Source organism: Antechinus flavipes, chromosome 3 (genome assembly GCF_016432865.1).
Source record: "Antechinus flavipes isolate AdamAnt ecotype Samford, QLD, Australia chromosome 3, AdamAnt_v2, whole genome shotgun sequence".
NCBI classification, from domain to species: domain Eukaryota; kingdom Metazoa; phylum Chordata; class Mammalia; order Dasyuromorphia; family Dasyuridae; genus Antechinus; species Antechinus flavipes.
The window spans coordinates 416,249,234-416,276,812 of record NC_067400.1 but is presented as its reverse complement, the minus strand read 5'-3'; the positions used below and the strand labels follow the sequence as shown (position 1 = coordinate 416,276,812).

The 27,579-nt window shown below is 36.6% G+C and overlaps 1 protein-coding gene across 1 annotated transcript; it reads right to left on the bottom strand.

Moving 5' to 3' along the window:
- Positions 1-1,007: 1,007 nt before the first annotated feature.
- On the bottom strand, positions 1,008-27,579 carry CHRNA1 (cholinergic receptor nicotinic alpha 1 subunit). The gene is made up of 9 exons (XM_051986173.1): positions 27,454-27,579; positions 19,809-19,954; positions 19,631-19,675; positions 18,633-18,742; positions 16,597-16,792; positions 15,440-15,677; positions 4,550-4,773; positions 1,791-2,030; positions 1,008-1,442 (listed from the first exon to the last, which is right to left on the bottom strand). Exons 1-9 carry the CDS (start codon positions 27,494-27,496, stop codon positions 1,311-1,313), a joined length of 1,374 nt encoding a protein of 457 aa, XP_051842133.1. The 5' UTR covers positions 27,497-27,579; the 3' UTR covers positions 1,008-1,310.

Genomic DNA, 27,579 nt, shown 5'->3' with positions numbered 1-27,579 from the left:
AAGTTCCTTACTCACCCTACTTTACCAAGAGAAAGGAAAGAATTCCTGTTAGCCCTGGAATTAGGCTTTGAATCCTTGAACCTTTGATTGCAACTTTGTGACTATATATGTAAGCTACTTTTTCATCTGTAAAATGGGGATAATATTTCTCCTACCCACCTTCCAGAATAGACAACATATGTTAAAGTGCTTCTAAAATAACTTTACATGTGTAATCTTGAATGAATAATTTAATCACTCTAAGGCTCAGCATTCTCATCTAGAAAATGAAAGCATTCTTCTAGATAACTTTTGAGGACCTTTTTAGCTCCAAATCGGATGATTTGGATAAATCCCCACCACTCTCGCCCCAATACAATGAATGGTCCTTGAAGCCAAAGATTTCATTTTTACCTTTATATTTTGCAGCACCTAGTATAGTGCTTGGGTATGTTATTTTTGTCTATCTACACCTGTGATTTCAATGGTGTAAGGAGCTCCTAATAAAAAAAAACTTCTCTATCAGTGCAGATAAGGATTAGTTCTGTAATTTAGAGTCTTAAGACTTTGGGACATTTAGTAAAGTGATTTGGCCAAAGTCACAAAGTCAGAATGTGTCAGAAATGGGATCTGAACCCAAATTTTGCTGATGCTAGGGTTAGATCTTTACTAATTTTACTATACTGCCTCAACTGGTTCTTAATAGACACTTTAATCCATGCTTGAATTCACTTCTCTAAGGCAGTGTGGTGTATTGTGGCATAGCAGGAGAGTTTGGGAATCAGAGGAACAATTAGATTTCTTCTTGATTTCAGTTCAAGTCTGCAAGAGTGGGAAAGATGAAAAAACTAAAGGTTTTAAAATTGCAGACTTAGTTAGATTTGCTCTTCCATAACTATTCTTGAACTCTCCCAGGGAAGTTTTTCTTCATAGACTTCTATCATAAATTCACTTGCATAAATAAAATGTTTTGTATAAATGTTTACACACAAAATTTTAGTTATACAAATGAGAACGCAGACAGAAAATAGGGGATTGACTTTTTGTTTAATGTCACAAGTAAAGTCCACTCCCATCACTCAACTTTGGATGTGTGTGTGTTAAACTCTAAATGACCATCTTTGGCAGGGAACTTAGCCTGCCAAGTGGAATTGTAAACTTTTTTGAGATCTAGATACATTTATTGAAAAAATTTCACTCTCCTGTTTGGGCACAATGGGAGCTAGGTAAAGACAAATGAAATATTAAACAAATGAGAGTGTATGAAATTACTTCATTTCTTCTCTTCTTCCATCTTCTCCTCCCTCTCTGCTGGAGATCTACTTTCATATTCATCCTTGCTGATTTAACTCAATGAGACGGCCAGCAAATACAGCCAGGGTTCCAATAATACACACCAGCATGAAGACACCAAGCAGAATATGATCCATGACCATTGCCACAAACTTCCATTCCTCAGCAGCCTACAATAGAGGAAGAAGAAAATGCCTTTAGAATAGAATGTCTTTAAAAGAATTATCAGCCTTCTTTTGATCAATGGTTCAGCAGTCTTGCTATCATTTAATGATTCTGCAGAGCTTTTTTTTTTTTTGAGATTCTAAAGCATTCAACAATTATTGACTGACAACAATCATTATTACTTGTTTACAAATGGATGATTTTTAATAGATGACTTTTTGATCTAATACAATATGAAAATGTGATGAAAATTTTCCTAGCTTCCATTCTGGAAAGCTAAGCCCACCAAATCTAATCTATCCATCTAAAAGCATAATTAAATCATTTTTAAACTCTCAAACTTTAGTGCTTACGTTATTGGATTCTTGCTCTGATTTCATGGTTTCGGCAATATATTTGACTCCCTCGATGGCACTCTTCACATCAGGATGTTTGATGAGTGGAGAATGAAAGGTCATGGTTTGGGGTCCTGGTTTTCCAGAAATCTCAGAAATGTCAATGTCTTCTGTAAAAATCTTCTTTTCTTGTTTTTCTCTGGATGGTCGTTTCATTGTCGAAAAGAACATGACATTTGGGATTGTGTGAATGAAAACCTAAAACGGGAAAAATATTCTACTTTAAAAGATTGTATCAGAAATGACCCTTCTGAAACGACTCCTGGGATGAACAGAATGTCACAGCTAACAATGGTGTTCTGTAATATAATACATTTGCCACTGGGGGGAACCTGCTCTGCACACTAGCCTGCTACCTCAGACTTCCACTGGATTTCTCCCGTTTCTTTTTATTGAGGAAAAAGTGCTATATGGATCCTCAGAGGGGTTTTTTTTTTTTTAAGACTATGGTACTCCGACTTCAACAAAATCCCTTTGTATGCCATAAAAAGAGACATCATTCATCATTACTGTGTGGTTTTGTCAGAAAATCCTGGGGTGCTTAGCATTTTAGCACTATCTCTAATTCCTTCATTTAAAAGATTCTGATTTAGATTTTCCTCCTCTTGTATAACATGAATGTTTCTAAGACAAGGAAAGTGAAGTAAATCCCACCTCCAGTTTGTTGCTATGTAAGCTAATTACCCCACCAAAGAGGCTGTGCAGGATAAGCATCAGTGATGCAGACACTTCCCACAAACTCCACACAAGATGAAATATCACCTGGATGTGATATGAATGTAGAAGTCTGTAAAGGAAGCTGTTTCTATTTCCTGAGCCCGCAGGATCTCTTGGGACTGAATGGAATGTTAAGGATGGAAGTAGAAACTGTGAAATCTTGAGAAATCACTGGTCTACTCTTCAGCTCCAGCCTGTGGTGAGACCCGAGGGTATCCTAAAAACCCTCAATGCCCTCCCCAGTATCCTGGAGCAGCCTGCTGGGACTTGGATTTGTTCAGGCTATTTCCTGGTCCCCTTTAACTTTCTCCCCAAGGGATTTTTTGGTACATTCTACTCACTCCTTTCTCTGTTCTTTCTCTTATTTCCGTTTTAAAACAAGCAGCTAGGTTTGGTACCAGAAGAACTTTGATCCCTTTGAAGAAAAGGTGTCATATGGCCCCAACAGACATTGTAGGAGAATCAAATGAAGTAATGTATATAAAACTCTTTGCACACCTTAGGGCACTGAATAAATGTCAGCTTTTATTATTGTTGTTATTACCAAAATATAATGCACATGAACTTAAAGAAGCATTGTGCAATAGTGGCTTGGGAGAAGTGGGTTCAGGTTTCTCCTCTGGTGTAATCTTGCTTGAGCAGATTGTGTAATGTGCTGAGCAAACGTCTTGGCAAATTGCAGAGTACATTCCAAGCAATATAATATAGGTTTTTCCTTATTGGAAGTTTCCTGCACAGTGAAATCACTGGTCTGGTCCAACATATATGGACAGGGGAATCTGTAATGATCAGTTTGGGAAACTTTTGAGTGATGCTTTCCCAATGTGGGCAGCTCCCTTTTGGTTCTTCATATTATGGAAGAGTTACTTAGAGCTTTGAGAAGTTAAGCAATTTGTTTATGATCATAAAACTAATATGTGGTAAGGAAGGGACTTGTACCTATATCTCTTAATTTCAAGTCTGATTCTCTAGGCCAGAGATTTCAAACAAGCTGCCCACAGCAGCATTATAGCCCACAACACCTCACATTATAGACCAGATTAAAAAGTTTGAAAATACTTAATAAAAATATGATAGAAAATTGATAATGTTAGCATGTGATTTTCTAAACAAATATGTACCTCAAAGGGATGGTTTAATGGTCCCAGTTTCTATTTGAATTTAATACAATTAGTCTATTGACTACTTCATGATTCCTCCTTAGTCCTGTAAATAACATCATATGTCACTAGCTAACACTCATATAGTGCCTTAAGGTTGGCAAAGTGCTTTATATAGATGATTTCATTTGACTTGTCTACATTTGTTAAATTTACATGATATGGGAAGTGGAAGAGATACAGGGGGAAATCTAGACAATGCAGAAATAAAAGATGTATAGAAAATCTATATAAAAATTTTACATGTGAAAACGATCCATTGCTTCCAAACTTCCTGTACACATAATTCACATCTTTGACTATCTTCCATTATGAAATCTCCACTATGGAATCATTATCTGAAGGCCCCTGTCTTCTTGTCTTATCCTGATTCTTGTAAAATTCTGCTCTGTCCTGTCATAGAAAAATTCCATCCAGTTCCAGCCTCAATATCTCTGTTCCTTTACTTCTCTGCTGGTGGTCCCTCCAGTAGAAATGCATTAGTTTCCACAAAGAAGATGAAGGTAAAAAGTTATTTCAGAAATCGTATAACCTGTGAGTAGGAGGGGAAGGAATGTTTAATCTTCCTTAATAATCAGAAAAATACAACTGAGGTTGTATCTGGGATGAAATTTTCAATTCATGTTTTCTATCCCTCTGAGATCTATATTACATGTTTTATTCATGATGAAAAAGAAGTGAAAAAGGGCTCCTACAAAGATATGCTGAGAAAGAATTTTTGGCTCTTCAATATCAGAATTCTATCAGCTTCAATGTATTATGATGGACTTACAGATGTCCATCATGAATGAACATCTTTTGAATGTGCAGCGCAAGATGTTTGGAAATCACCCCACTCACCTTCCTCACCCATTCAGGCATGACGTGAGTACTTGGAGAGCGGTGGTGAGTGTTGATGACTATCACTGTGATGATGATTGACGCAATGACAAAGACCATGGTGAACAACATGTATTTGCCTATTAAGGGCACTGCGCTGGAGGTGGAGGGAATCAGCTCCACAATAACCAAGAGGAACACAGTCAAAGAAAGTAAGACGGAAATACTCAAGGTCATCTTTTCCCCTGAAAGAAAAAATAAAAAAGAGATAAATTGATGTTTTGGGATTTTTCTGATGTTTTTGCTTAACTGTTTTTATTCCCTTCCCCCCCACTTAATAGCATTTTTTTTCTAATTACATATAAAGATAATTTTCAACATTCATTTTTGTAAAATTTTGAGCCATAGATTTTTTTCCTTCTCTCCCTTACCTCCCCCCATGCCAAGACAGCAAGAAATCTTATAGATTATATATTTACAATCAAACATATTTCTATACTAGTATGTTGTAAAAGAAGAATCAGAAAAAAGAAAACTATGAGAAAGAAAAAAATACAAATAGAAAATGAAAATATTAGTTGATTTGCATTATCTTCAAATTTCTTTCTCTGTATATGGATGGCATTTTTCATCACAAATAAAGGAGAGATATTGACTCAGAAGGTTAAGTTATAAATCTCAGAAAGAGTTGATTCAGAGTGGGATTTCATAGATGCTCTGATGATTATAAAATGTAATTGAAAAACTTGATCTGACTTTCTTTAATTTTCCCTATAGCATTGATTTCATGATTCTGTTGGATCTAGGTCAATTCACCAAATTATTAGCTTTGGCCATTTGGTTTTAGATGAGTTAACCTGTTCTTTTTTTTAAAAGAAAATAATTTATGGAATAAAACAAGCATTTCCATAACATAATATAATAAAAAAGATGATTGTATCTGCTCATTTTGACTAATGGCTACAATTAATGGTATACAATGAAGTTCTAGGTCTCTAAGGAAAATTTTTGCAAAGATGATCTTTAGCCTAGTAGCCTCTAAATATTCTTCTTTGTGGAACTTTCCTCCAATTATCAATATGACACTGTTAAATTTTCTAGGATGCTAACTTCACTTATGAAAACAATTTTATCCTCTGTAAAGGTGGGGAGAGTGTAAATTAAGGGAGTAAATGTAGCACAAATCCAGTATTAGACCTTTTAAACTGAACAGTCATGTTGATTCTATTTCTTCCATTCCACATATGGATAGGAAGAACAGATCTAAGGAATTGGCATCAGAAACTGGACATTTGGAATAAATCTGGACAGATGGAAAGGAACTGCGACATTTATTATGGCCCTGGGCAAATTATTTAGCTTTTATGAGCCTCTATTTCCTCATTTGTAATATAGGGATAGTAAAAAAATATATATATACATATACATAATACATATACATATATATATATACATATACATAATACATATACATATATATAAAATGTTTTATGGAAAGTTCTGCATAATTTTGAGTTAGTAGGGAGCATTCCATTTGACAAAATGATGACTTGCCACCGCCTCCTCTACCTCTGAAATAATTTGTATCCTTGTTTTCTAGTAGAGCTTCTGATATTAAAGAATGACTTAATTTGACTCCAGATTTCTCATATATATGTACTGGAAAAATAGAGGGTTTTTTGATCTTTTTAATGATTTTCATAAAGGGACTTAAAAAAAACAAACAATATTTTCTTCTACCTTGGAGCGATTTGTCTTTCCTTGTACTTTGAGTTTTTCATAGATTAAAAAGGTGTTTATTTTATCTCTTATACTTCCTTTCCCCTCCTTTTTATCTCACATACTGTCATTCTTATTCTTTTTTCTTTTAACAATTATTTTTATTTTCCCCAGTTACATGTAAAAATTTTTTTGTTATACATGTACATTCGTTTTTATATATTTCCATATGAACCATGTTAGGAAAGAAAAATCAGAACAAAAAAGAAAAACCATGAGAAAAAAAGGGTGAAAATAGTATGTACTGATCTACACAGTCTCTATAGTTCATATACTGCCATTTTTAAGCAGATAGTTTTTCTCATTGTCTTGAGTTGGAAATGTCAACTGGGAGGCCAGGGATGAAATTAAACTTTGAGGGAAAGGGAAAAGTATCAGACAGACAGTGTGCTAAGCACTTCACAAATATTTTCTCACAAATGACACATAGTTAATCTTCAAAAACACTTTGTAATATAAATTCTATTATTATTGCCATTTTACATTCCCATTTACAACAAAGGTTGTGATTTGTCTAAAATCACATAGCTAGGTAAAATTTGAACTTGGATCTTCTTGACTTCAGATCCAGAGTGATAGCTACTTTGCCTAGTGAAATGAAGAATCTACAATATTCTGGAGATAAATTCTATTCAAGCATTTATTTAGTATCTCATGTAGCTCCAGCATTATTCTGGTGTTTAGAGAGAAACAGAAATATGTCTCTACCATAAAGAAATTTACATCTTACTGAGATGATGAGGAAAACACATCATATACACAGATAAGGAAATGTATATGTTTACAGGAATAAAAGAGATTTCTAAAAAAGGTTTTCATGGTGAAGTCTTGAAGGGAGCTAGAAAGTTCAAAGTCAGGAGGGACATTTTAGCCATGAGGGACAGACAGCCTATGAAGGCAGAGAAAGTGGAGTATCACGTCTGGGGAATAGCTAGTAGCTCCAACAATGTAGTTGAAATATAGAGCATGTGAAAGAGAAGCACAGGAAATAAATCTAGAAAGGAAGGGGGCAGCTAGGTTGTGGAGAGCTTTAAATATCAAGCTGAGGGATTTGAATTTTAGTTCTAGAAGAAACAGGGAGCTACTTTAGATTCATGAACAAATTAATGGCAAAATTAGATTTGTGTCTTTGGAATATTAATTTAGCAGCTAAATTAATACTCCATATACTGGATTGAAAAAGAAGGAGGTCAAGGAAGAAGCTACAGTGATCCAGGTAAGAAAGGATAAAATCTTGAACTAGATATCCATAATAGTAAGGTTCAATCTGAGAGATATTTCGGAAATGATTGACAATGTAAGAATGAGGAAGAGAAATGATGATTCTGAGATTAGGAATATGAATGACTGTACTTCTATATATTTAACATGTATTGGTCAACGTGCCATCTGTGGGAGAGGGTGGGGAAAGGAGGGGAAAAATTGAAACAAAAAGTTTTACAATTGTCAGTGCTGAAAAATTACCCATGCATATATCTTGTAAATCAAAGAGTTATTTTTAAAGAAAGGAATATGAGTGACTGAAAAGATGATGGCCACTCTCAACAGAATAGGAAACAGAAATGGGAAAGTTTGGAGAGAAGTAGGTTTAGGGGGGAAAGAAAATAAGTTTAATTGTGAGTATGCTGAGTTTGAGATGCTATCCTGTAGTTAGTAGTTAATAAGACATTAGAAGGAAGATACATGTCACCTCTCAGTATCATAGGTTCATATGATCATAGGATCTAGGGCTAACAGGGCCATCAGAGATCATCCAGTTCAACCTTGTTATTTTACAGGTGAGGAAACTTAGGTCCAGAGAAATCAGTAAAATGTAAGCTCCTTGAGAGCAGGAACTGTTTCTTGTGTCTTTCTATCCTCAGCTATAGCACAGTTATCTTTCATATGCTTAATAAACATTATCTAATAGAGGAAATTTAGGTCTGGATGTATATATTAGGGAGTCATCAACACGGAAATGATCATTGAAACCATCGATGTTGATGAGTTATCAAAAGATAGAGGAATAGAGGGCTCAGGATAGTGCATTGGAGTATACTCATATTTAATGGGTGATCATTCAGCAGTTGGTGAGGACCTTCCCCCTGGGTTCCTTGGACCCTTCATGTTTTTTTGCTAACTCTTTGCTTTCTTCTCTTCCCTGTCTGGTGCCCTTCACTGGCATACAATTAATTAGACAACCATCCTTCCTGCCTTTTTCTTTGACCTGCTTGCTTCCTTAGAAACATTGTATTCCCTTGTTCCTAGGGGCTTTTGCAACTAGCAGATGTGTGCCTATAGTAATTACCCGAGCTCATATACTGCTGCTCCTGGATTATGCCAGAGAAAGCTTTTTAATGACAAGTTGCTGATAAGCACAGTACTCAGCCGCCCAGCATTAAGCATTTGAGTGACACTCTTGCTTGGCTGATCCCATGAACTACAAATGCACCTGTATCTAGCTTTCAAAGACTTAAGGCAACGAGGGAATTGTGGAACTGGTTTTAGTTTTTTATGCTTTTATGAAACGAGGACTATGTGAATGCCAGTTTTGGAAAGAAGCTTAACTAATTTACTTTGTCTGCAACATTTTTTCCTAGTCTGCTCTCCTTGCAGGAGGTGCACAGATGGCAAAAATAAATTTAGGCTCTACTTGACTCCCAGTAACCTGTCCTGGTTGTATTCTACCATTTACACCCTTGTACTTATGGTCATTACTTGGTTATGATTGTCTTATATTTAATACATACTATGCTACTAATTATGCTAGATGCAACCTGGTATACTAGATAGATTGGTAGGCTTGCAGTCAGAGAGATCCTATGCTAATTATAAGCTGTTACTACTTTACCTCTATATCCCTCAGATGACCCTCTAGGACTTTTCTACCAAATTTTAGACCGATTACCAGCTATGTTGGTAGAGAGACTTCCCATACTTGGAGTTCTCCAAGCTGAAGAAAGCACAACTCCTTCGCTCATCCCTTACGACACTTAAGACAGGCAATGCCCAAATGAATGGGTTTTCTAGCCAATTCTCAGAAAACAGATTCCAATCTTGAACATAGCAGAAACTCCGTCTCTCTCTCTCTATATATAATTTGGATCAGGCTTGTAACCTCATTGGTGTAAAGAAGTCCCACTGAAGAACTCCCCTTTACCAGCACAGGCTGGTACCTGTTCTACCTCCTCCTGATGTCATTGGGCTTCTTTGAAAACAAAGAATGAACAACAATAGTCAGAGAGAATTGTCTGGGAGAGCGGAGGTCTAGACTGAAGGGCCCAAGGATGGATAGTATGGGACAGACACACAATTTGAACCCAGATCTTCTTGATAACAGCTCTTTAATCCCTAAGGATATTGCCTTTCTTTTAAATGTACATAATCCAGGATTGCTGGGGGTTTCCCATTCAAGTATTAACTGTCTCTACTTTGTGAGTGTCAGCAAATTTGGACAAATTAAGGATGAATGTGGCATCTATCTACTATTACTCTTGTTAATAATAATACATAATATTTATGTAGCATTTTAATATCTATAAATTGTTTTTATTAATTATCTTATTTGATCCTATCAATAATCCTGTGAGGTAAGTTCTAATACTAGGGGCATCTAGGTGATAAATGGATGGGTAATTTGAATATCCATTTCCCTGGATTATTACAAGGACAAAATGAGATGACATTTGCAAAGCACTTTGGAAATTTGATAGCATGGTATAAACACTCGGTATTATAATTATCCCCATTTCATAGATGGAGGGAAAGTCTCTTGGATTTTAAGCAAATTTCTTAGAGGCTCACAACTAGTAAAGGACTAAAGGAGGATTTGAACTCAGGTTTTCCTGATTCTATATCCATGTCTAGGGCCACCTAGCTGCTTCATATATGTGCATGTATGCATAGGTAGATATCTTAATATCTATAAAACATAGATATCTATAGGAAAGCGATTTTACTTCAGGGAAGCATGATGAATATTGCTTTTAGAAAAACCTAAATACATAATTTATACTTTAACATATTTAACATGTATTGGTCAACCTGCCATCTGGGGGAGGAGGTGGGGGGAAGAAGGGGAAAAATTGGAACAAAAGGTTTGGAAATTGTCAATGCTGTAAAATTACCCATGCATATAACTTCTAAATAAAAAGTTATTTAAAAAACCTAAATACAACGCCTCATGATACCTAGAGCCTGTCATGAAGTTCTCAAAGTTGTCATTAATAAAATATAAGTTCTGGCAATTCCTATAGTGCTAGAATGGCTCTGAACATGGGCTTCAAGAGTGCTTATTGATTGACAATTGATGGGAAGAACTAAGGCTTGATGTAGTGACATTGCCCCGTGAGGGAGATCTGAATTCAAATTTTGCCTTTTAATATTTACTGGCTATGTAACAGTACACTTAACTTCTGTCTGCCTCAATTTCCCCATCTGTAAAGCAGGGATAATTAATAACATATATGATAACCACCCTTCTGCTATCTTCTTTGACCTGCTTATTTCTTTAAAAAAACTATTTTGTTCCCCTGCTTGTATGGGCTTTTGCAATTAACAGATATGTAGCAGTTGTTTTTCAGGCATAACTGATTTCTGTGACCCCTTTTGGAGTTTTCTTGGCAGAGAAACTAGAGGGGTTTGTCATTTTCTTCTCCATTCATTTTATAGATGAGGAAACTAAGGTAAAAGGGTAAAGTGTCTTGGTCAGGATCCCACAGCTAGTAAGTATCTGAAGCCAGATTTGAACTCAGGATGATGGAACTTACTGACCCCAGATCCAGCACTCTATCCTGTACCATGTACTGTGTTTCCCCAATAATAAGACCTATCCCGAAAATAAGCCCTCCCCTTACTGTGTAAGATTCCTCCAAAATAAGCCCTCCTCCGAAAATAAGCCCTATTGAGATTGCTACTGTAGGGAAGGTGATCCCCTGCACCGTCCCCCCTTCCCTGCCCCCACCCTGTGAAACGCACGCCGTGCTCTGAGCTGCATCCAATCAGAGCTGCAGCAGTGAACACGTCATCCTGTTCTTCCCCAGTGATTTGCTTACTGGCACCATTGAGAGCAGTGCCACGGAGGAGAGCTGAGGCAGGACAACATAAAACCCGGTATGTAAGCTGGAGTGAGGGGGCATGATGGAGGATAAAAGGGGCATGATGGAGGATAAAAGGGGCATGATGGAGGATAAAAGAAGAACTCAGGGGGCATGATGGAGCATAAAAGAAGAACTCAGCCAGCACTCACCACGCTAAAGAAATGAAGAACTTCCTTGCAGAGAGAAGAATAGATCAAGTAATAATTCCTGCAGGAATGACTGCCTATCTCCAGACCCTTGATATTGCAATAAACAAGCCATTCAAGGACCATTTGCGCATGGAAGTCAAAGACTACATTGAAAATAGAATGGAAAGAAATCAGCGTGGAAACTTTGTGAAGCCCTATCTGCAAGAAGTCGTGACTTGGGTGAAGAAGTCATGGGATAAAATTACTGACAGCTGTGTCGCCAAGGCACTACGAGCAGGTTACCTGGACAAGACATGTTCATTTAAAGAGAGCTATATTGCTGGACATGACAGATTGGGCCCACTTCTTCTGAAGGAAATAGAGGCGCAAGACATCCAGGATGGAATTCAGGGTATGGACACTTATGACGATGTTGTTGAAGAAGATGACATGATCATTATTGAATAAAGGTACTTTTTTTTGCCTGTTTATTAAAATTGCTGTCAATGTTCATTAAAATAAGCCCTCCCCTGAAAATAAGCCCTCTGGAGTTTTTCTGTCCAAAAAAATAATAAGACAGTGTCTTATTATCGGGGAAACACGGTAGCTGATTCTAGTGGTCCTTAAGCTCATATACTGGGATGCACACACACACACACACACACACACACACACACACACACACAAATACTATTACTGTTATTATATTTCTCAAGTGTCTGACTTGCTTCTAATCCAATTGCCTTTGATGGCCAACTAGTGCTTTATGGTGAAACCCTAGCCCACATTCTTGGAAATTTCCACCCCATGGTTTTAGTCACATTTTTTCCCTCCATTTTTCTATGGGCTCTGCAGTGTTCAGGAAGTAGGTGCAGTTGGCAGGACTCCAAGTCAGGCTTTTTGAAGAGAGAAGATCTTCACTTCTACAAGACGAACGTCCTATTGTCTTGAAATGCCTTCTTAATAAAAACCTGCCAGGAGAGGACAGGGAAGGGAAGGGGCTCACTTATTTGAGATGCAACTGTTTTTGGAACAATGTAATATGATAGGCAACTCAGGGGGCTAAACTCACTGGGGCTCTAAGGGAAGCTTGCACCTTTTTCTCCTCCACCTCCTGGACTTGACTTAAGGTAGTCAGTGCTGACCACAAGCTTACTGCGACATTCACATAGCCCCTGAACCTTTCCTAAATCACCATGTGACATATTGGTCCCATAGCAGGTCCTGGATGATCCCGGATTGCCTAGAACTCTTTCAAGCTTTGTTAATGTATACTCATATGTTTCCACTTAGTTGTAAACGAGATATATGTATATATATTACAGACTATGTTGTCTTCTGCTTTTAGAAAATATAACATGGAATGGCTATATTTGCCACAGGGACATTTGCAACAGGCACCCAAAAATGACCTAAAATTCTCTTTGAAGATGACTATTAACATCTTCTCAAAGAAATCTGTTTAATTCCCTGACTTCAGTGGGGAGAGTGCTTTTATCTTATATCTTTTTCAGTTCAAATCAGGTAAGAATCGCAAATGAGTAGAATAAGAAATGTGTACTGAGTTCAAATTTTCCTTCTCAAATATGTAACAGCTATGTAAGTGTGCTAAGTGACTTAACCTTCCTGAGCCTTGGTTTCCTCAGTTGTAAAGTGGAGATCATAATACCTGCAGAAATAGCCTTATCTGGTTTGTCAAGAGGCTTACAAGATAATATATGGGAAGTATTTTGTAAAATCTTTAATCCTTATTTAAATGTAAATTATTATTACAGGTAGAAGTACTACAGTAGTATTTAAATTAAGTAGGGATTAATTTAAAATCCTATATAAATGTAAGTTATTATTATTGTTATAGACAGTAAGATTTAAGTAGGACTTAATTTTATGTTCTATATTAATGTGTTATTGTTATCACTCCAGTAGTACTTAAGTAATGTTAAGTCTAATATATTATTATTATTACTGCAGACAATGGTATTTAAATAAAGTAAGACAATTTTAAGTCATATATGTTATTATTATTAAGATAGTAATACTTCAGTACTTTTAAAATTAAGTAGAACTTAATTTTAAGTCTTATATCAATGTAAGTAATTATTATTTTTACAAATGAGGAAACAAAGAGATTATATACTTCAATAGTACTTGTGAGGAAAAAAGCTTTGTAAGCCTTAAAGCAATTGGTCATTGTTAAACTGATGTTTTACACACACAGACAATTTTAATGCAATGAAGAATGCTTATATACTATTATATTTGATTAAAACAGTTGATTAAATATAGTATTTCTTATTATTTTGGGGGAAAATTGGGTATCAGATCTTCCATCAAGAACATAAATACACATGGCAACATTTTTCAAATAGGGAATTCTATATTTGACATATATGCACCAAATATATACACATATACACATATATATGTTTTGTGTGTATGCCTTATATAATCTTTTAGTGCCCTTTCTCTGAGGTTTTCTTTTCATAAAAACTACTTTTAAAAATATTTATCTTGGTGCAGCTAGGTGGCACAGTATAGATAGAGCACCAGCCCTGAAGTCAGGAGGACCTGAGTTCAAATCTCATCTCAGAGCTATGTGACCCTGGGCAAGTCACTTAACCCCAAATTGCCTCAGAGGAAAATTATCTTTCCTTGTCTGTTATAAATTATTAATAAGATGTGAGCAATCTGCTACACACACACACACACACACACACACACACACACACGCGCGCGCGCGCGCGTTTTCTATCCTAAGGGGTGCTGCTACCTTTTGGGATATATGTCTGGCTTGATTCCTGAAAGATCTGGCAGCTAAGGAATATGTGGGTTTGTTTGTCTCAGATATAAAGGGAAAGAATGTTAGCTCCTGCAAATAGATCTATCAGGACTCCTTTCTAGGGTACATGGTGAGACAATGGAGGTGTAGATTAGTGAGAACACTTTTAGAGAGTTTTCAGAAGAATTGAGCAATGGGAAAGTTGGATAACGGATATAACTAAGTACCCTGAGATGAGAAGAACAGAATGAAAACATCACTAAGAGAGGAATTTCATTTCTCTACCCTATACAGTTTCTCCCCCCAACTCTCTCCATTTCGCCTCTTCCTTGTTATTGGACAGAGCTTGTCTGGACTGCTTGAGCAGCTTGAAGAAAAGGGAAAGGGGTAGATTGAGAGAAGAGATCGAAGGAAGGAAAACAGGTGGGTGAGAAGCCAGGGTGACCCAGGGCAGAGATAAAGTTGGGATGAGGATGTAAGAGCTAGCGATGTCCTTCCTAGAATTTAGTGATTTGAGATGCTAATATTCTTTTCACCTCACCAGGGAAGAACATATGACAACATTGTTCATTCTGGATATTTTGCTTGTTTTTGTCAGGATATGATCATATTAGGTTTTTTGACTACCTTGTAACAGCATTGACATATTAAACTTGCTGTTCATTTAAGCCCATGGGTTCCATTCACATGAACTGTTTTAGCTATGTCTTTCCCTATCTTGTACTTATCCTGTTGACTTTTTGAACCAAATGCTATATTTTCTATTTATCCCTATTACATTTTGACATATTAAATTCAGCACATTGTCCCAGTCTGTCAAGATCTATTTGGATACCAATTCCATCATCTAACACATTAGCCCTCCTTCTCAGTTCCCTGTCTTTTTCATATTTGATAAGCATACCATTTGTCTACATTTTCTTAATGTCGGGCCTTAACAATGCTGTCTTAGTTTGTAATAAGCTCTAATGCTTTTTGAGGGAATGAAAATTTTGTGTCTACCTATCTTTCTTTGTTAGCACTGGAAGGTAGGGAACAGTATTCTTTGGCATCTAACACAGTAAGATAACTCTTGGTCATTCTCCTCTGAAATACCAGCAGGAGACCAATTAGCATACTCCAAAATAAACTCAGCAGATGTACTTACCTGAATCTGTAGGCAGGTAGAATACCAGGCCAGTGAGGAAGGAGAAGAGTAGGCAGGGAATAATGACATTTACAATGAAATAGAGAGGCAGACGCTGCATAACAAAATGGTAAGTGATATCCAGGTAGGGAGTGTCAGGGCAACAGGCATAAAAAACCCAGTGTTTCCAGCCTCTTGATTCCTTAATCACCCATTCTCCACTCTCCATGAAGTTGCTCAGATCAGGCCGGTCATTTTCCTGGGAAGGTACAAAGGAAATACAAAAGCTCAACAAAATAGTCATAAATAAAGGATGTCCCAGCCAGTGGTGAGACAGTGTAGCCCAGTGGAAGAAGCATTGGCTTGGCTAGTTCAATAATTAGATTTTACCCATTTACTAGCTATGTTACCAAAAAGCAAATCACTTCATTTTTTGGACCTATGGCTTCTCATAATAGCAGCTTATATTTTATGTAATAATTTACAAAGTACTTTCATGATAACAACCCTGTGAAGTAAGCACTGTCAGTATCATTCTGTATAAGTATTTTATGGATTAAAAAAACAGAGGCTTGGAGAGATTAAATGGCTTTCCCAAGATCATATAGTTAGGAAATGTTAGAGGCCAGAACTTGAAAGCAGGTTGTCAGATGCAAAATCAGTGAGATCATTTTTTAACAATAGTCTGTGGTTGAGTGAGATGACATACTAACAGAAAAAGCTCTCTCTGGGCTTTGTTCACTTTGCATTTTATTGGGTCTACATTGACATAACCAGTTGAGCCCAATCTTCTTCCTCTATTTGGACAATAACAATCCAAGGCACTTGCTGAATTTGAGTGCCCTTCAGCCCTTGGGTGACCTTAGAGATCCACCCTGAATGTTGTTTGTGAGAAGCACTATTGCTGGAGGAATAAGTGATGAGGATGCTTTAATGAACATGCAGCCACTGATTTCTGTAGCTGGACACAAGTACAGAATTCTCTGATCTAGGGACTTAAGCAGACAGGTTGATAAAACCATCTCTGGGTTTAGATCAGAACTGATATTAGCAGGGTAGAATAGTAAATAGAAGATGGGAAGAGATGACTATTTTGTGAAAGAACCCTTTTCTCCTTGACCCTTGCATAGTTCACTTGGTCTCTGTTTTTGATCTTGCCAGTTCCACCCATTGCTTACTGGATTAATGGCAACCACTGAGCCATCATAGGTCCATGTGCCCAGTTTCATGCTGCAGTTCTGCTCATCAAAGGGAAAATGGGTAACTATGATTTCACAGTAGCTTTTAAAGATGGCTGGAGGAGTCCATGTGATGTGTCCAGTGTAGTCCAAAAGAACTTTGGTGAACTTGACAATGGCAAAGTCACCATTAGCACTAGGAATGAAAAGGAAAAAAGTTATAATGATTGGAAATTAGCGATTGATTCTTTTTCAAAAATTGTTTTAAAAATTGTGAATGGCAGAGACAGTCAATTAATTTACTCAATCTGTGCTCCTTTCCTTTTTCCTATATTTTGTGGATTTTAGTCATTCCCTCATCCCTTTTTCACATTAGCATTTCCCTTTGCCAATTTTACACAGATAATCAAAAGTTGGCTAGAAAAAGACAAGAAATTTTAATTTGCAAAGGATGCCTGAGTTCAACATTTATTGTGCTCTAAATGATGGATTGCATGTTGTGAAATGTTGGAATTTCATCAGGCCTAGGAGCTTTTAAGATAAAATATATGCTAAAAAATAGATTCTCAAAAAGTTTTCTGTCCCTTTCTCAGACACCTTGCAGAAGTCATATGACTTAAAATAGATGAGATGCACATGAGGTGACTCAAGAGATAATGTTGGACTTGGCATCAAGACCTGCTTTAGTCACGTAGCATTGTGTGAGTGGGCAAATCACTTAATTTCTGTCAATCTCAATATTTTCATCTGTAAGATAAAGGTAACTATAGTACTCATTGGGTGGTTGTGAGCATCATGAATTTGTATATAAGCATACATATATCATTCTGAAAATCTTAAGTATTATATAAATGTTAACTACTATTACTATTGCTGTTGTTATCATAAATAAAAATTATTTATCTCAATATCTCAATATTTTTTGTCCATCTTCCAAATTCCATGCTCACAAGCTGAAATATTCTCATATTTCCTTCAAAGACTTCTCACTGTCATTTTAAAAAATGGTATCACCTTTGAGTGTAGCTCATTTCAATATTCTCCTGAAGCAATATATAGAAAGGTATTAAATAAACTAAGCTTCTTTTTCCTTAAGTAAACATCAGTATTTCTTCCTCTCTATATCTCCCTGAGTTAGTTTATAGAGCTTGTCAAAAGCACCATGGGATTTTAATTGCTTCTTTCTGACTATTACTGAAAAAAAGAACTTTGCCTAAGATACTCCTGCTATATCAGCATATTTGTCCCCAAAGATTACACAAATGATTAGGTAATTTGGCTGAGCTTGGAATCTAGGGATAATAAGCAAATATATAGTAGAAAGCTAGAGCTGGGGAGTGGCTGCTTCAAAGGGCATCTTTTCACTCAGTAGTACTCACCACTTTCCCTGGTAGGGAAACACACCATCCTCTTCCCTAGTCCTTTGAGGTATAATGGCAGACTCTACATCCTTGAGCCCGACATTGAATGCTCCAGACTATCAGGGATGCTCTCTGAAATGAGCATCTTGTGACAAATGAAGGGCGTATGATAATGAATGTGTCATTATATCTGAATGTCTGGGATCACATTATCATTTCACAACATGAAGTCCATCGTTTGGAGCAGAATGGATGCTTAACTCAGGCATCCTTTGCAATCAACAGCACTAAGTGTCTTGGGATGACGTGTAGACTGTGATGAATAACAACCCTGGTTCGGGGCTATTTGATAGAAAGGACATTTCATTCCAAGGAACTCAAATATATAAAGCTTGGGTTCCTTGGACATTTGCCATATACTCGTCAGTACCTCTTAGGGATTAAATGTCCCCCACCCTCCAACCCTGATTTAATTTGGCTCCAATCAGGGTTACTATTCATAACACGATGTACCATATGGCAACCAGCATGGTAACTTCATCCTTTCTTTTTAAGATTTATTTAATGTTAACATTGCCGAGCAGTCTAGCAGGTGCAAAGCCAAATGCAGACTTTGCATTTTGGCTTTGTTTTGTGATTCCACAGAACAATCTCTGGTCTGTCCATTTTGCTTACTTGTTATAGAGAACAAGGTCTGGGCGCCAGATATTTTCAGATGAAATGTGAATTTTTTTCAAGCCACCATAATCTTCTGGATTCCATTTTAAATTGTAATCTATCCATTGCTAAAGAAGAAGAAATTTAGCCAGTTGAAACACTGCTCACAGTAGTACAAATGAATCTAATGTTGACAAAAGCTATGGATGGCCACTTGTCATTCAGACACTGCGCTTCTGTAAGGAAGAGTTTGAATAAGAATTCACTTTTCACTTTAAGAACTTAGAATGACTATCAACTGGATTTTCTCTTCAAGCAAATAACAGTATGAAAAGAGTACTGAATGATTATTCATCCTGTTGAGAACAGGTCCCGAAGACAAACTCAATATCAATGACTAGTGAACTTAAATAGCTTATGATAACATAAAAGTATGGATTTGAAGGAAGACATTTCTTATGAATAAGAGCCCTTGGGAAAACCCAAACTGGTCACTTGAGAGAAGACACGGAATTTTTTTCTTATAAGACTGTTTAATATGGTCTGTTACTGACCCAGGATAATTCCAATTAGTATACCCTAACTTCCAGATGGGAAGTTGTCATCTCCGAGAAAGTAGGAGAGAAGCTTAGTATTTCTGAACTGGAAGCTCTTATGACATTGTGAAACCCTGAATATGGCTTTGCTATTAATTCTTAGAAACCTAAACTATTACATCGAGGATCCATAAGAATTATCTAACTCAGCTATTAAATCTCATATTGAAAAAACAAGCTCACCTTTTCAGCCTTAATGAATAGTTACAATTTGAAGTATGGGTCCAGAAAAGATGTAGCAGTAACTCTTTGTAAAGACCAGTGAAAAAATTCATCACCCAGTGATGAAAATAAGTCACATAAAACTATGGGCCCAAATTCCTATTTTTCTTACATTCAGTTCTTTACACCAAATTGCCTTTCTTTGAGCGCAAGTGAATTTGCTTCATTGAATGATAACACAATTTCTTTCTGGATTACCTGCTTCAGACGAACATTTGTGGTTACAATTTGATTTACTTCATCCTAAGGAAAAGAAAAAAGAAATAGCCATTATTTTAGAAGGAGAAATGGACAGGGCAAAGGGGAAGAAAAGGAGATAATCCATTCCTGAGAATATGTTCAATGTGTAAGTGCTCCTGTTATCGAGGCTTCATACCACGTTGATGAGCTGAATCAGCTGCAGGCCCACAGTGACCTCCACTGCTTGCCGGTGGTCTTCCACTGGCCTCACTACACTGTTGTAGTTTTCAAATAACTTTGCAACCAGACGGGTTTCATGTTCAGAACCGAGGACGAGACCAGCTGCCGAAAGCAAAGACACTCTGTCAGATTCCTCCTGACCATTGTACTGACATGGGTAATTGATGTGTAACTCAACTAATGGAATGGTGTGCCAGCAGTCTTGCTAAAGTGATCCATAATGAGGCTATTTACTGCCTTAAACTCTCTGAGCACAGCTGCTAGGATAGTCACTTCCCAGGCAGCAGAATGTAGTGCGGGAATTTAACACTTGTCTTATGGACAGGTGACATTCCTTAATAAGGAAGTCAAACAGAGTTGGCTTCCCAATATGCAGGATTGCTAGGAACAAAAATGAAAGTCAGTTTCATTATTCTCTAATTAAGCCAGTCAAATTAAAAAGCATTTATTAAAATCTCACTATGTGCAAGACACTTTGCTAAACCCTGGGGATACACAAAATGGCAAAAACAAAGCAAAAAAAAAAAAAAAAAACCAAAACAAACCCCACCAAAAACAAATCCAAAACCCAAAACAAACAAACAAACAAAACCCTTCTCTGTTCTCAAGAAACCCACAATCTAATGGTGAAGAAAACAAGAAAATAACTATTTGCTAACTATAACTATAAATCTCTCTCTATATATAACTATATTTGTATAATTATAGTCCCAAAGATAAATAATTTTATAAATTATATTTTTAAAATTATAAATTTTAAATAAAATATAATAATTAAATATAATCCTATATGTACTGAAAGAATTTACTAGTATTAAGGAGTCTAGGATGACATTTAGATTGTGAACATGGGTACCTGGGAGGATGATGGTCCCCTCAAAAGCAATAGCAAAGTTTAGAAGGGGAAAGCATGGAGGGCATGGGGAGTGGGGAACAACAAATTAGATTTGGACTTGTTGAGTTTAACATCTCTATAAGACATCAGATTTGAGATATTTAATAGGTAATTGGAGATACAAGCCTACAGATCAGAAAGACATCTGAGAATCATCTCCATAGAGATGAAGAGATCATCAAATGAAATAGTATAGTGGGAGAAGAGAAGAGAACCCAGAATGTCCTTGGGGGATATTACCTATTAAGCAGGTACAATCTGGATAAAGATCAAGCAAAAAAGATGGAAGAGGAACAGTTAAACATATAGGAGAGAGCAATGTCTCAAAAATCCAGAGTGAAAAGTCACAAGGAGAAGAGGATGATGGATAGTGTCAGAGATTGCATAGTGGTGAAAAAATTGAGGACTGAGAAAAGATATTTTAATATGTCAATTAAGATATCATCAGTAACTTTGGAGTAAACAGTGCAGTTAAATGATGAGGTCAAAAGACATACTATAGAAAATTAAAAGGATAAGAGGAAAGGAAGGAGAGACAGCAACATTACTATGCTTTCTCAAGGAATGTAGTTACAAAACAGAGGCATATGTTTATAACTTGCAGAGATGGACAGATCAAAGGAGAATTTTTTTAAGAATGGGAGAGAGCTAGAGCGTTTTTATAGGCAGCAGTGGACAAGGACAGAATGAAGATCAGTGAGAATGGGGATAATAGAAGGGGCATATTTCTAGAGAAGATGGGATATAATGGCATCTCATGTGCTTGTATAAGCATTTGTCTGGAAAAGCGATACTTCTTCATGTGGGACTGAGGTGAAGGAGGAGATGGTCAGGAAAAGATGAGATGAGCAATAGGAGAGAGGAGAAAGCTTTTATGACATTGTGAAATCCTGAATATGGCTTTGCTATTAATTCTTGTGTCATCTCAGACTTTGAGGACTCTGATTCATCATGGGATATTGCCTCTACCAATGTAAACCATTATGTTTTTAGAGATGCTATGACTGAACAATTTCATCATGAAGTTACCAGCTTTTAAGTAACGAAAGTATTTTCCTTTAAACTAGTCCACATTTGTATTTTGCAAGATGCCCTTCCGACCTTTCCACAAACTATCAGAATTTGTGCTCTGGTGGAAGAGTCTTAAGGTCCTAGAATAATTGCCTTGACATGGAAAGGAATTAAAATAGGAGTTGGCTAGTGGTAGTCAGAGAAAGCAAAATTTCTTTAAGGCATCTCATATTATAATGAAAGTTAATGCATATATGTCTTACTGGGATAGGTTTCAGAGATCCTTTCTGAAACATAATTGATGACAAAGGATCTTATTAGTGTATAACTGGTCTTATAAATTTATCCTATTTAGTCTTGAAAAAGCCAGAACTCTAATATTTGGGATCACATGTACAATCTAATCAATGTATCCTCATCTGTAAAATAGAGATAAAGATTCCTCAGACGGCATAATGTAAGTAAAATGCCTTGCAAATCTTAAAGCATTATACAAATTCAACTGTTTTGTTGTTGTTAATAGAAGCAAAATGGACATATCTTTTTTTACCAAGGCCTTGATCTCTCTGCATAAGCCGATGTCTGTCTAATTTAGAAGACTGAATTTGGGCACTCAACGGATTCTTGAAAGCTTATGTGGATTAGGACACAGAATGACTTCATTGTTTGGGACAGACATCTGCTTTCTCAAATATATTGAAATTATTTTTCAACTTGATTCTCTTGCTTTTTGAGGCTTTACTTTTCTCTTTAGCCTATTCTTTATTGCATCTTGCCATGTTTCAACTGACTAAAACCATTGCTTCTTCAGAACATGGAGAGCTGAGATAGTTGCCTGCATGTATACATCTTGCTCTAAGGAAAAAAGTTGGGCTCTTATGGATGGAGGCAGTATCCATTCTTTCCTTATTGATTTGTTTTGCTATGTAACAAAGGCATAATAATAGCTAACATTTATATAGTGCTTATTTGCACAAGGCACTATGCTAAACTTTATTACAAGTGTTATCTCATTTGATCTCCACAATAACTCTGCAAGATAGGTGCTATTATTATTTTCATTTTACAGATAAAGAAAGTGAGGCAATTGGAGGTTAAGTCCTTGATTGGGGAGAGGTCACACAGTGACTATCTGAGGTTGTATTTGAACTCATGTATTCCTAATTACAGGTCCAACACTGTCTACTGTCCTGCTTTCCTGTAGGCCAGTTCTGAGGGTCTCCTCATTTTTATGCTAAGTAAAAATTGGCACTTGATCTATTTTCAGAAAAAGACAAAAATTCTATGTTTGGGCACAATTCCCTAATATTAAGTCTGTGTCTTCTTCTATGTTCATTAGCATGCTAAAACTCTGGGGATATGGAAAGTGTCTCCCAGAATGAGTTTGAAGAGCTTTTGCATTTTCTACTCATTCAATTGTTTGATTTTGATGGGATTTTGAAGGAGAGTTTATTGAGAGTTCCACAGCCCTCACAATTTGCAAAATTTTTTTCTCCATTAAGAACAGAACAAATGAAGCAATGCACCCTTTTCCTTGCTTTCCTGGCAATTCAGGTCTCTGAACTATGGGAGAAGCTTGGGAAGGCATGGTAAGTGTTTTTGCCAGCTCTTTTGATTGCTAGGAGTGGTAGTTGAAAACACTATCGGTGCTCTCATGTTGCTTCTGGGCTTCATTTTAAAGTGACTTGCTTATCCTTCATAAATGGGAGCAGGAAGCATGTGATAGGAAGCAGAAGATCTTTACTTTGTCCCTGAGAAAATGTGGAGACTGACTTCATTGCCCCCAAGAAGAGTTGAATTCTGGAATTAGGGCAAAGAATAATCCTGTAACAATCTTCATGACCCCCTTTCCCTCTTTTAAAGTTTCTTCCCTAACAAACTGCAGACACATTCTGTTCTTTCTCAGTCAGTCTTCCAGATGTGAATTTCTGAAGAGCCCACACTTGCCTAGATGCTAATTAGAAGTATTAAAATTCTCTCCATTCTTTTCGGCAGGGGAGGTTGGATTTCTAAAATCTTTGTTACTACTGCTCATCATTGCAGTCTTTCCAGCTACAAATCTATAACATATGGCAACATCTGTTTATAAGTACAATTGTTCCTGGCTGAGTAAGTAGTATAGAGAAGCATTTATTAAAGCTTGTTATGTGCCAGGCTGTGCTAAGTAATGGGGATACAAAGAAGAACAAAAATATTATCCCTTCCCTCAAAATTCTCACATTCTAATAGAGGAGATAATATAAAAATGATGTGTACATATGATATATATATAGTGTAAATGTAAGATAAATTCAGAAAGGAAAGGCACTGGAATTGAGAAGAGGAAAGAAAAGCTTCTCTAGAATGTGGAATTTGAGCTGAGGCTTTAAGGAAGCCCTGGAAACTAAAAAGTGGAGGGGTGGGGGAAACATTCTAGTCAAGGAGGATAGTCAGTGGGAAATCACAGATTTGGGAAATATAGTACCCTGTATGAGTATGAGCAAATAGGCCAGGGTGGATGGATCACAGACTATACAAAAGGTATTTAAGTATAAGAAGACTAGAAAAGTAGGAAGGAATCAGCTAGATAAGGACTTTAAATGTCCAAAAGAAGACTGTATATCTTATTCTAAAAGGGAGCCATTGGGTAAGAATTGGGAGAAGGTGACATAAAACCTGTATTTTAGGAAAATCACTGTAGTAGCTGAGTGGAGGATGCATTGACATGGGGAAAAATGAATCAGGGAAGACAATTTAAAGGTTACTGGCAAAATACAGGTATGGGATGATGAGGACAGGCACCTGGTAGCAGCTGTTTAATTAGAGAGAAGGGGCTGTAGACAGGAGATTTTTTGTGAAAATAGAAACATAAGACTTGTCAACAGATTGAATATATGGTAGTAAATAGTCAAGTGCTCTGGGCCTTGGTTTTCTCATGTGTAAAATGAGTGGATAGAACCAGATGACCTTTACAGGACTTTCCGGTGACAAATCTATGACTTACAACATCTATTTATAAGCAGTATTGTTCCTGGCTGATTAAGTAGGGTAGATGACTCTGGGGGACCTTGATCTACATGGCAGGCTGGAAGACCAGGAAAGGGGCCAAGACTTAAGGATTCTCTTTCCAATCCCAGTTCCTAGCTCTGGGATAGTCGATCACAGTTCATTTGCCTTTTTTTTCGTGAAATAATAATGGTCACCTCCTCCAAAATCAGACAGGGAAAAATATGGTACCCTGAAGTTATTGAAGTCAAGGATTTTATATAAATAGAAAAAGATCAATATCCTCACATTATATTTTATGATATTGTATATTATAACAACAGAGGAACAATCCTTCCTGAATATAGGCTGAGATTTTGCTTATGAAGGATTCTAAGAATGGAGAACGCAGCCAAGAATCTGAGAAAATATTCTTACTGAACCATTTTGGCACCTAATATGCAGCCTATATAATAATAATATGGTGAATAGGTTGAGGAAAAAGCATAATTTACTCTTGATATGTTATTATATACTTGAATGACTGCCTTTGACTATTTTTCTGATACTCCTATTTAACAATCTGTCCTCAGTTTACCTATCTCTCCAGGGTGATTACATATTACTGCCTTCCATCCTTCTCCTGCCCACCTTCTTGCCATGTTCCATTTTAGCCAAACTACTCTACTTCCTGTTCCCTCACACAAAATCTTATCTCCTGCTTCTCCATCATTATTCACACAGTCCTTTCTGACAGAAATGTTCTTTCTCCTTGGTGTCACCTTTTGGGATCCTCATCTTTCTTCCAGGATCAACTCAAAGATCATTTCCTTTTTTGTTTTTATTTTTTGCTTTTTAAAAGTTTTCTATTTTTGCTGAGGCAATTGGAGTTGTGACTTACCCAGGGTCACACAGCTAGGAAGTGTTAAGTGTCTGAGGTCACATTTGAACTCAGGTCCTCCTGACTCCAAGGCTGGTGCTCTATCCACTACACTAACTAGCTGTCCCTTTTGTTTTTATTTTCAAATAATAGCTTTTTATCTTCAAAATATATGCAAAGAATAGTTTTCATCATTCACCCTTGCAAAACTTTGTGTTCTAAATTGTTTCTCCCTCCCTTCCTCCTATCCCTGCCTTAGATAGCAAATAATCCAGTGTATGTTAAACATGTGGCAATTCTTCTATATACATTTTCACAATTATCAAAAATAATTCTCTACAAGAGATCTTTCTTAATTTCCCCAATTGTTACTGTGATACTTCCTTGAAATATTTATTTATTTACGTATTTATTTATATCTATGACTATCTTCCCTTTCAGTAGAATGTAAATTCCTTGAGGAAAACATTTAGTGCAGTGCTTGGCACACAGTGGGCGCTTAATAACTACTCTTTAAATGGAATTGAGTTGAACTAGATTGACTGAATATATTCCTGACTTGATATTTATCTGACTTAGAGTGTCCCTTTATTCCTCCATCCATATTACAAAGCTAAGTTTAGACTATTTTTGCTTAAAGCACAATTCATGTGAATTCTCTTCTGGCCAAATTTGATTCTGCCAGCATCTCTAAATACTTTTCATGTACTTCAGCATTTTTTTATACCTGGCCAAAGAATTTAGGACGTGCCCTCAGGATTCTAGGGATCTGGAGAGCTTTTTTTTCTTTCCAAAACAGGGAGTTGTATTGAATGAGGAGTAAAAATGAACCTCACGTGATCCAGGTTTAGCTGGATCAATTTTGGGCCTCCGGGTCTTACTCGTCTTAGTTAGGACCAACTCCCTTTGCTATTGAAAGAAAGAGGTTCTGTGCTTTTTTTCACCACAGTGTTACACATTTGCCAAAGCAGCATTGGAAAGGACGAGATAAGGTGACATCAACATTAAATTTTTATATTAAGGACTCAACAAACATCTCCTGTTTCCCTTGACCGGAAGTTCAGGATTTAGGATACTGTTTCAGCTGTTATGTTGTGTTACATTCCAGAGTTAAATGTAGGTCAAGGGCTATACAAGGTTTTATAATTTCAATTCAAACTTAAATCTTTGAGGCATTTAATATTCCAGAAAAGTAGGAAGAACATATATATGTATATATATACATATATATGTATATGTATATACATATACATATATATGTATATATATTTGGAGGAGGGAGGGTGTTATTTACTAGTTAGAGCTTTAATATTATAAGATATTTCATCTTTATAGAAAAAGTTTAATTAGAATTATTAATAGATCTGTCCAGCACATGTATCTGTCAATCAATCTTTCTACCTTATTCAAATTCCCCAAGAATACTTATTAAAAAGTATATTGTTTAGGGAAATAAAATTATACAAAAGTTTAAAAGACTCAAGTATTTGAAGAGGTCATTCATTTGAGTTGAGACTTAACTAATAAATATTGGCAATCAGGGAAATAAAAAGTTAAAGGGATAAAGGGAGTCATGGCAGGAGATTGTTTTGGGGGAAACAAGATTCCACATATTTTAATCTTGTACCTAGATTCTACTTCTCCTTTTATTAAATAACAGAGTATTGTTTAGCCAGAAACTGGTCATTTGAAAGCTAGACAGGTATTATTAAGCCAACTTCTGACTTGGAAAATTGACCATTCTATGTTTCATTAGAGGCTTTGAGCAGCCATTCCAGGGACCCAGAGCTCCCCAAGACTCTCCCAAATGCCACAACCCAACCCAAAGGAAAGCTGCCCTCCCACCCTTACCTGAGTACAGACAGAGAAGCAGGAGGACGGGAGTGGACTCCATGAGGCGAGTGCTCCCTGCAGGGTCTGTCTGTCAGCCTTTAGGAGGCAGAGACTAAAGGACCCTGTGGGTTCCAGTTGGCTTTA

What these genes read in the sequence shown, in the direction of transcription:
- CHRNA1 (XM_051986173.1), bottom strand. Translation starts at nt 27,496, where the DNA reads ATGGAGTCCACTCCCGTCCTCCTGCTTCTCTGTCTGTACTCAG. An exon ending in GACCTTGTTCTCTATAACAA is followed by an intron (nt 16,793 to 18,632) that starts GTAAGCAAAATG and finishes TTTCATTCCTAG; the next exon opens with TGCTAATGGTGACTTTGCCA. An exon ending in TGCCTGAATGGGTGAGGAAG is followed by an intron (nt 2,031 to 4,549) that starts GTGAGTGGGGTG and finishes TTCCCGTTTTAG; the next exon opens with GTTTTCATTCACACAATCCC.